Genomic DNA, 9,725 nt, shown 5'->3' with positions numbered 1-9,725 from the left:
CGGGAATTAATGGTACATGAAGAATAAAGTAGATATTGCGGGTAATTTGAATAAGTTCGTTGCGAAATCTCCGCTGTTCTGATTCGAAGTATTTTCTATATCCTAGGCCGAAAAATCTCATTGTATGTGTGATATCTCCACATACGACAGTGCAGAGGAGATTTTGCTCATTATTCTAGCACGATATGTTGGCAGCGTATTCCATATAAACGGGAGACGTTGAAAGAGAAACGGTAAATAAGCATTAAAATCTATATCAAGCTAAATTTTTACTATTTTTTATGTGAAATTACTAAGATGGCTACCATCCTCCTCGAGAGCATGACATCACTGTTCAACACTGATGCTTCGCTGACGTACAAACGTGATCCTACGCAATGGTTAACATGAGCACACCAGTGAATATTCAGTACGATTGGATGGCGATTGAGCCGAGTCCAACAGATCAGCTGATTCCGCATCCTTGCAGAACAGTTTTGAATCTGGCGGTATTTCATGCTAAGTATAGTATATAACAAAGTATATTCCACAAAAGGTTTCGGTCCGTTCGGCGCCACGCATTTTCTTCGTGCGCAATGTATTTTCTGTATTTCTTGTGTTCAGTTTTTCTTGGGTTCTCTGGGGTGGCCGATTCCCAGGCGAAACTACTGTTCATTGTACTCCTTCAGGCGTCTCCCCAACGAGGGACAATGGTTTTGGGTTTTAGTTTTACCATATAAATTATGAGGATTCTGTGTTCCAACAATATTTTATCCCAAATTATTTTTCCTCTATCTATAACATACTAGATCACTGATTACCATTATGTTCTTCCATTGTCTGCACGAAGGGAGTTTTAGTTTTCACATCCTTGACCTTATTTTCAGCCAACTTCGTTTGATTGGATCAATTTCTCCAACGATATCTCAGTTTCACCATGAGTATGTCTCGGTTTCGCTCTTATGCTATGAACGTATATTTAGTGCTTGAATGGGCTACTCTGTACTGTTTGGCCTATGCTGTCCTTTTCATCTTTGGCCTGTATTTTTGTGGAAGTAATTATTCCAGGTAAGAACTTGTTCATCCACCGTTGACACCGTGCCCGGCCAATTCAGGAACCATCCAACCACAATCCGGAATCGCTTTTTGTCGATATCTTTTGTTTGTGCTCTTATCATGTGTCATGTCTCCAGGTTTATTCATAAACCCGGTTATCCTCTGGTAAGCGCGATTGCTTATGGCATTTTTCTACTAACCACAGTTGGATCCGTACGCCTACCAATGGCATAAGGTATTCATTCGACTGGATCACCTGTGGGAGTCTCTATCTGTACCATTTATCCTTACCTTGGTGATTTTCTTCGTTCATGTCATTAATATTCTGGCCTCAGATTCTTTACTTGGGTACGATTGTGGACGACTTATGCTGTGGTAGAACTAGTTTGATTTTCGGTAAGTTCTGTAGGTTCTACTGTCTTTCCGCATGTTCACAGCTTGGTGCATGGTATTCATTTGTTAGCAGAAGGATCAGTGCTATTTTTCAGCANTCGAGGATCTGTTTAATGGCGTATCTTTTCACGATAAGTGTACAGGTTATCAAAATGAGCGCATGTGATCAGTTTGAAGTCATCCACGGGAAGAATAGGTAGGATAGGTCGGTTCCACATGTCGCCCGTACTGTTACTTCCGACAAGTGGAAATGAAGTCTAAGTCCCGCACTTGGTCCTACTTGATTTTACCCCCAGAAACGGATCTCTTACGCGATGTCGGAACCGAACCGCTCCATACCCATCTTGGCGGTGTGGGTATAGATTGTTCATGCTCTTTCAGACACCGGTGCCACCCTGGCATGTGATATATATATATATATATATATATATACAAGTGTCATATAAGGTCTCCTATAGAGTGGGATGTTATAATGCCTCAGTGCGTCCAGTACTATGGCTGTTGACTGACCATCGTGTTCTGGAAACAACTGGACACTGCTTTCGCATGACAACTGAATCTTGCCAGTTGTACAAAGGACCTTCTGAAACTTATCTGTGCTCCTAAGTCCGTTTTGTGGGAAAACGATATAAGTTTATCATGGCTGTCCTCTGTTTGCGTGCACTCTGCTGCCTTGAGGAAAGCCGCTGTTTTCAAAATCATCCAAACTGCTACTGGTGTAACGTTGCCGAAAGACTTTTTCGTCCTGAAATAGGGGTCGCTACTTCACAACCATCTCTGTGGATCTTGTCCCAATGCGTATTCTATGAGCGGTTGAATATCCCTGAACTTCAGATCGTGATGCTCTTCAATACGGTTTTGAGTAGTTTCAGTGGTCTAAATTTTCATCATTTACGTGGTTTTTTCAGCAATAGTCCATCGATTATCCGATTTTTCCACTGCTTAATTCCAAATTGCCGTGCAACTTGGGTGGCCAGGTCGTTCTGCTTATATAGTACATTCCATCTACGGTAGCGTAGATACTTATGGAACCTACCAATTTTTCTCTTTTGGAAGCACGGTTTTTCCTGGAACTTCCTATGTCTTATCGTTATCACCGTCCCCAAGAATTTTGCGTGTGCTCGATATGCTATTCTACATACAAGGTCTGTTAGGAGATTCATTGACAGCTCCCTCCTTTTTCGCCTTATCTGAGGCCCAATTGGTGGATCTGGCCCAGGGATTTCCCTCAACCCTACTTCCTGCTTGAACACTGAATCGGATATTCGCAAGGTTGAAGACCTTTTTGCAAAGTAACATGGCGTCAACATGGAAGCCAAAGGAATCTCTACTTTATTCTGTTCTCCAACAAGGTGGTGTATAGCGTAGGATTCATTCGGGTCGATATTTGAGGTCGTCACTCGAGGAACCACACAATGCGTGACAAAGAGTTAGTGGCGCTGTATCCTATTTAAGTGTGAGCTACCCACATTGTCGATTAACTGCTCGTGGCTGAGCAGTTTAGCTTTCAGTCACCTCCAAGAGGTCGCTAATGCGAGTCCCTTCGGGAGCTTGGGGCAAGATGGCCCAAGTGGTTCGAGCGCGAATTTACTGACCGGAAGATCCGTGGTTCGAATTCGACCTTTGCCTCTCGACTTCTCCTGTCTAGGCTTGGGCAACCTGGCAGTATCCCAGCCCTCGTGCCTCCTTCGTGTGGCATGGCAGCTAGGCACCGGAAGGGTGCCACAACTGAACGCTTTCTTTTTTCTCCCGGAGCTTCGTGAGATGAGCACTGTTGATGAGCTCCAACAAAGCTAAATAGCTGTACAGTGCTCCTTGGTTTTTCGCAATAGACTGACTTCATTTACAAGATGGAACCTAGACCGGAGGTCTCCAACCCTCCATACTATCATCAAGTTATGTTCCAGATATCAAATTATTTTTCGGTCCGCTAGTTAACATCACCACCGAAACATTTATCTTAGTCTCACTTTCACACCGTGTTAGTTTGGCTGTTTTTCGAGTACGAAGTAATTTCAGTGGAAATTTGTAGACTACTTTTATCCGAGGGACATACTACAAGTCAAAATAGGTAAGTAGGCTGTAGACAAGCTTCCACTTGCCGTATACCTTTATCAGCTGATAATTTCTCAGTTCTCTAAATTGCATTGGCCAATCCCACACTTTTCTGCAATAATAATATTTGATGACAAGAAGTAATAATATAGACTTTTTCAGCGTAATACACTCATTTGCGTACTTATTTGGTTTGGACGGGAGCCTCATCTGGAACCCATCTGAATCTCTAGTTTATGATTTTTTTAAGCAATTTGGGTTCAAGTAGTGCATGGGATTGACGGAAACTCGAGGACTGTGCCTACCTGATGAACCCCAAAAACAGCAAAACAGGTTGTGGGTAGTCCGGGAGCTTTCAGCAACTTTATGAGTAGTATTACGTCTGTACAATGTACCGTGATATTTCGAATATTGTGCCAACTGAAAAATGAAGCGGCTTAGTGGAGCACATTCAGTTGCTTAGAAACATCATATACGAGAGATTTTTCTTGGTTCCAGGGGTGTCTCGTCAAAAGCAAATTCGTATGCTAACTTCGTGCAATTTGGAATCATGTAAAACGTAAGGTTTACGGAAACTCGGGGACTAAATCTACCTGACCAGCTCCAAGGGGGGCGAAACTGGGCTGTCGAATAGTCTTTTCTTGTTTATGCCTCGCCTGCCTATTGAGTCTCTTAGACTTTCTGCCAAACTGTACACCCTATAAATCCCTTTGTCACCATTTGTTTCAGATCGATACTTTTGGGAAACACGGTTTTTCCACCTTGTTGGAGTGCGTAATCTATTGGTCGCACCTTTGGCCGAGGAGCTAATATTTCGAGCTTGTATCATTTTTCACTTGCAGCGACTGTATCCATCGTGTCACGAACTTTGCATCATTAGTCCATTATTTTTCTCCATTGGTAAGTGAGCTAGCTATGCAGTTACTGAAAATTTAATGCAGTCTCCCTATCTGTATTAGGGAAATTCTTTAGTGAGATACCAGAGTGTCCCTAAATGGGAGGAGTTCCTTTTTAAGCATGAGTGACCCATCTGAACCGAATAGCTTGTCCTGTTAGGGTGTTTTCAACATATTTTTGAGTGATTTTGTCGTGTCGCCTCGCTGTAGGCAGGTAACCGAAACGGGCCACCAAGTCTCAGGCCTGTACGTGAGAACAGCCTGCCAGTGGGATAGCCTGCTGCTAAAAGAAAGGCCGATGCAGGTTAGAAGTTAGGTAACGCCCTTTAACTGCGGTAAAAGGTCACCCATATCTTTGTGAGCGTGGTGACGACTGGTCCGAGTGTCACAGGAAGCTTTTGGTATGAAGGTGCATCGAAGGTAGGCGCGGACCCAGTCCGAAACTTCTTTGTCCGTGGATTTCCATACGAGACGTCTGATGAACCCCGGGGAAAGTGTATCGGATAACTGTTCCTTTGGGGATTATCTGAGGAATGATTTGTCGTCCGGACGAGGTATCGAGTTGTGATCCCGCTATTTCTGAATCAGTTATGGTTCCTAACTCAACATGTACTCGGCAGTTCACGCCACTGGACCGAGAAAGGACATCAACAGCGCCTGTTCGATACAACTGAGGTATGTCAAATGTCAGTCGTAAGCTGCACACTTTAGTATAGGTCTCCTACCTCTGTGACTGTCAACCAGATGCTGAATGAATGGCATAAGTGATTACCTCATGATCGCTAAAACCTATTGGGTGCCGGTCCTCCATCATATTCCTACAGTGTCGAATGGCAGAGTAGATAGCCAACAATTCTGCCAAAATTGCTGCAACGAGTCCCAGCCAGTTAAAGAGCCTTCAAGGAAAATGTCTTCACCCACAGGTGGTAAACTTCAGCAGCATTGTCTTTAAGACCTTATCGAATGCGTCAGTGATAAGTGTAATGATCCAGTGAGGCTGCAATAAAGAAGATTGCATGCTTCAGGCACCTGGAGGCTTGACATGTGTTTGCACACTAATTTGATTGGGGCGAGATGGCTCAAGTGGTTAGAACGTGAATCTACTGACCAAAAGGTCCGTGGTTTGAACCCGACCTCTTCCTCTTTACTTCTCCTGTCTAGGCTTGGGCAACCTAGCAGTATCCCAACCCTCGTGCTTCCTTCGGGTGGCATGGCAGCTATGCACCAGAAAGGTGTTACAGCTGAACGATCTTTTTTCGATTTTACAGGTGACCTAACTGAATTGCAGCTGATCATAAGGTTGATGGTTGGTCGACAGCCCAGGACCGGTTTCGTCTTTTTTTGGGCTCATCACTCCCCAAGTTTCCATCAACCTTACTTGAACCCGAATTGGACGCAATTTGTGAAAAACACTCATTCACAAATCAAGTTGGTGTTGAGAAAGGCTCAACCGAATTCCATTTCCCTCAACGTAATCCGATGTCCCACGAACTTCGAAAAAATTCTGCGCGGTTCAATTTTGTTAGCTTTGACTGCAACACCGTGTTAATTAAGACGGGTGAACAGCTAGTGTAGGTGTTGGCGTTGTTCGTCCTCTGATACAGTGGTGACCAAAATATCATCTATAAACGCATAGGCGGAATCAAAGCGGCGACAAACCTCCCGTATGAATAGCTGGGAGCTCGAAGAGACTCAATGGTCTGCTAACCGATGTCTTATCCGATGTTATCCACCTCAGTGATCTAGATCGGATGATAGACTTAGACTAGATCAATCCTACTGAGTGCGCGCGCCTCTCAGAATGCCGGTGATGTCCTGAGTGTTCTATTGCATATCCTTCCGGCGTTGTGATCTTGTTCAGAACGCGATAGTTATTGCGCGGACATCAGTTAGCCGGGTTCTTTTTCGGACGATACGCAGCGATGATACTCAAGAGCTGTCTGGTGAACGGACGTTCCCAAGTTCAAGCACCCAACGGAAGGCCGCTTCAGTGCCACCCATTTTATTAAGTGATATGCTGCGAAGATGACGGCGAAAGTGAACTTATGTGTGACAATGTGGTGTACGATGTTTTGGTCAACACTTTCAGACTATTGGCCACAGGATCACGCATCACCCGACCGATTTGCACTGCTGATGTATTTGCTTTAGGTACGGAGTGTGCTTCTCTCGACGTTCAGCTGTAGCACCCTTTCGGTGCCTAGCTGCCACGCCACCCGAAGGAAGCACGAGGGCTGGGACACTGCCAGGTTGCCCAAGCCTAGACAGGGGAAGTGAAGAGGCAGAGGTCGGATTCGAACCACGAACACTCCGGTCAGTAAATTCGCGCTCTAACCACCTGAACCATCTCGCTTCAGGCAGTCGGCGCCTGGCAGCGGACTCAATGAATGACCTCAGTTGTTAATGGTAAACCAACCAGTCAGCGAGTTTCGGAAATGCTGGATAAACCTAGCAAGCTTTCCGCACAGCGCTGGAGGTTTTTTAGGGTGGAGAATGCATGCTAAACAGACTGTTGCGACAAATAACTTTCTGAGTGACTTGTTTGGGAGTAGAGATGCTCATGCTCGAGTCGCGCTGAACTGAGTCCAAAGGCTACCTTTTGTTGATTCATTCGAAGGTGCGGTACATGTTATATATCGATCACAAATGATGAGGAGATCAATTGACGTTTGGTAATTAGTCTTTTACCTAAGCAATCGTAGTCGCCTAATTTTATTTACTATATTCATTTGTACAGTATTAGTTGACCCCAAGCTCATTTATTGTAGCAATTCCTAGTGAAAATCAAGATTTGCAAGCAATTTACCCAAGCTACCGGGTAAACCATTTATTTAATCCTTTCTAGCGCATTTTCATCACATCTATGAACGGGTATACGATGGCGAAAGCCTGTGGAAAGCGTTTTTGTCAGCACGTAAGTTTCTTTCCCCCAGTTGTTTCCCAAACACCCACAATGTTTGTCAAGGGGCTGTTTTTTGTTACCAATTTCCTTGATATGGATGATGATTCTGTATGATTATGTCTGGTACTTCCTTACTTAAGTTCTGTTCTCCTCGGTTCAGCCAGTTCTCTATTGTGAAGTGACGTCTCCCACCACCACAAGTAGAGTTTCTCTCTCTCTCCAAGAAACCTAGACGTGTACAAGCTGTACACAGAACATTGAAATGTGTCAATTCTTCACCGTTAACTCGCATCGTGTACGAATGCTTGAAATAAACAGCTCCTTTTACTTGAATGCTACTGAATAGTTCTAGCGAACTTGGTGGAACAATACTCATTCGACACACAACTCAGTAGTCAAACCCCGAGTATATTCCCTGCGTCTACACCGCTGTATATGTGCACTACAATATACTGGTCATGAATGTGCAGTTCCTGTTCCTTCTTTAGAACTTCATCAGCCGCACTGCAGGCGCTTGCTTGAACACGTGCTTGAGCACTGTGCAACGTGGTTTTCCGCGGTCTCACGATTAGTACTACCACGCGGGATAGTTCATTTATGGAGTACCACTCCCCACTCCCAGTATAGCATGACCTCAAGAGTAAAATGGTGACTGCTGATTTCTGTTCTCAGTTCATGTTTCCCCGGATATGCGAGATGCACACTGTTTGTGAGTCCCAATAAGGATGGAAAAACTGGACAGTGCTCCTCGGCTTTTGGACACAGATCAATTTCACTGACAGGGCGAAATTCTCATTGAGAATTGCCAAATCTCTACATGTCAACAAAAATTTAGGAGATTCAGGAGGAAGAGTGATTCACACGATGAGTGAACCTCCCATCAGAGAAGCCATGGTTCGGGGAGCCAGGGCGAGATGGCCCAAGTGGTTAGAGCGCGAATTTACTAACCGAAATGGTCCGTGGTTCGAACCCGACCTCTGCTTCTCGACTCCCCTGTCTAGGCTTGGGCAGCCTGGCAATATCCTAGCCCTCGTGCAATCTTCGGGTGGCACGGCAGTTAGGCACCGAAAGGGTGCTACAAGTGAACGGTTTTTCGAAGAGCCAGTCAACACGTGACCGCATAATGTGGGTCCCGTGATTGAAAACACAAGGTCTCATCAAAGTAGTTCTGCTTAGGCTCACACTTTTTGGAAATCACACTCATTTACAAGCTAGTATCGACGGACAATTTAGCTGAATGTGCTATACAAAAACCACCTCATGTTTCGATTGGTACGGTGTTCGAGATATTGCGATAAATTTTGGCGTTTATCGTGAATGTCGTATCAACTGAGACATGAGACGGCCTTTGCGCAATGCATTTTCTTGAGGGTTAGGATGAATGAGAGGTTCGAATGGGATTCGGTTAAACCTCCCGTTAACATCAGCTCGATTTGCAAATGAGTGTATTTCGCCAGTTGGGTACAAATTGGTGTTCAAGTATGACGTAAGGTTTACGATAACTCGACAACTGTGCCTACCTGATGAGCCTCAAGGTACGTGAGACCGGTCGTTGGCTGTTGAAGAGCTCTTAGGAGCTGTACGAGCATTGTATTTCGTCGAGGCTCATATCCTATTAGAACTGCGGTTTCAATAGGGTTTTATTCACATCCGCTTACCGAGGGTTGTCTTGTCGTTCAGCAATGTGGTTGGACACATCGACCACTGATATGTTAATTTTACGTGTGCTGCAAACGTTTTGTTTTGAGGCTCGAAAAAGAAGTGAATCTTCTATGCGCTATCTCTTAGTCTTTTACCTATCTGGCATCATTATGTGCAAACCAATCTTTAAGGCGCATCCACGTACCAACTGTGCGTCTCCCACTGTCAGCATCTTACTGTGGTTCCTAAACCCGTTTTGTTGACCGTGCGTGTGATCTTTTAGTTTTTCAGGTGGGATACACCACAGTTTTCGGTGCCTACTCCGGATTCTTGATGTTGCGAACTGGTGAGTTTGTGCGCTTTGGTATATAATCGTCTGTCTATACGTGACTTCAACATTTGTACGCGTTGGCTACAGAAACACTTCCATATAAGCACCATCTCCACACGGGTTCCGTTTTTCAATTCCCACAGTTTTTTTCTCAGCTGAACTAGGCGGAAGCTCTCCTCCGGAAATACAAATTGCCTAACAGTGCAGCGTAAACCTTTCTAGCAAAGCACTGAATACAATTGGTCACGAACGCGTTAACAATATTACTCTTATCTACTGATGGACTTTTCATGGACCCCCTCCGGAAAACAAATTGCCTAACAGTGCAGCGTAAACCTTTCTAGCAAAGCACTGAATACAATTGGTCACGAACGCGTTAACAATATTAACCTTATCTACTGATGGACTTTTCATGGACCCTGATCAACCTTCTGATGATTCCATATATATATATATATATATATATATATAT

At 44.4% G+C, this 9,725-nt stretch overlaps 1 protein-coding gene across 1 annotated transcript in view; it reads left to right on the top strand.

Moving 5' to 3' along the window:
* Positions 1–1,346: 1,346 nt before the first annotated feature.
* T265_07518 (hypothetical protein) overlaps positions 1,347–9,725 on the top strand; it is a gene marked incomplete at both ends in the record, with an annotated part of 26,493 nt that continues 18,114 nt past the window's right edge. The window contains 4 exons of the mRNA XM_009173055.1: positions 1,347–1,431; positions 4,213–4,383; positions 7,225–7,293; positions 9,206–9,268. Of these exons, the coding sequence (XP_009171319.1) occupies positions 1,347–1,431; positions 4,213–4,383; positions 7,225–7,293; positions 9,206–9,268 (388 nt within the window). The remainder of the gene's footprint in view (positions 1,432–4,212; positions 4,384–7,224; positions 7,294–9,205; positions 9,269–9,725) is intronic.

Source organism: Opisthorchis viverrini, assembly GCF_000715545.1.
Source record: "Opisthorchis viverrini unplaced genomic scaffold opera_v5_177, whole genome shotgun sequence".
Lineage (NCBI taxonomy): Eukaryota > Metazoa > Platyhelminthes > Trematoda > Opisthorchiida > Opisthorchiidae > Opisthorchis > Opisthorchis viverrini.
This window is presented reverse-complemented; position numbering and strand designations above follow the sequence as displayed.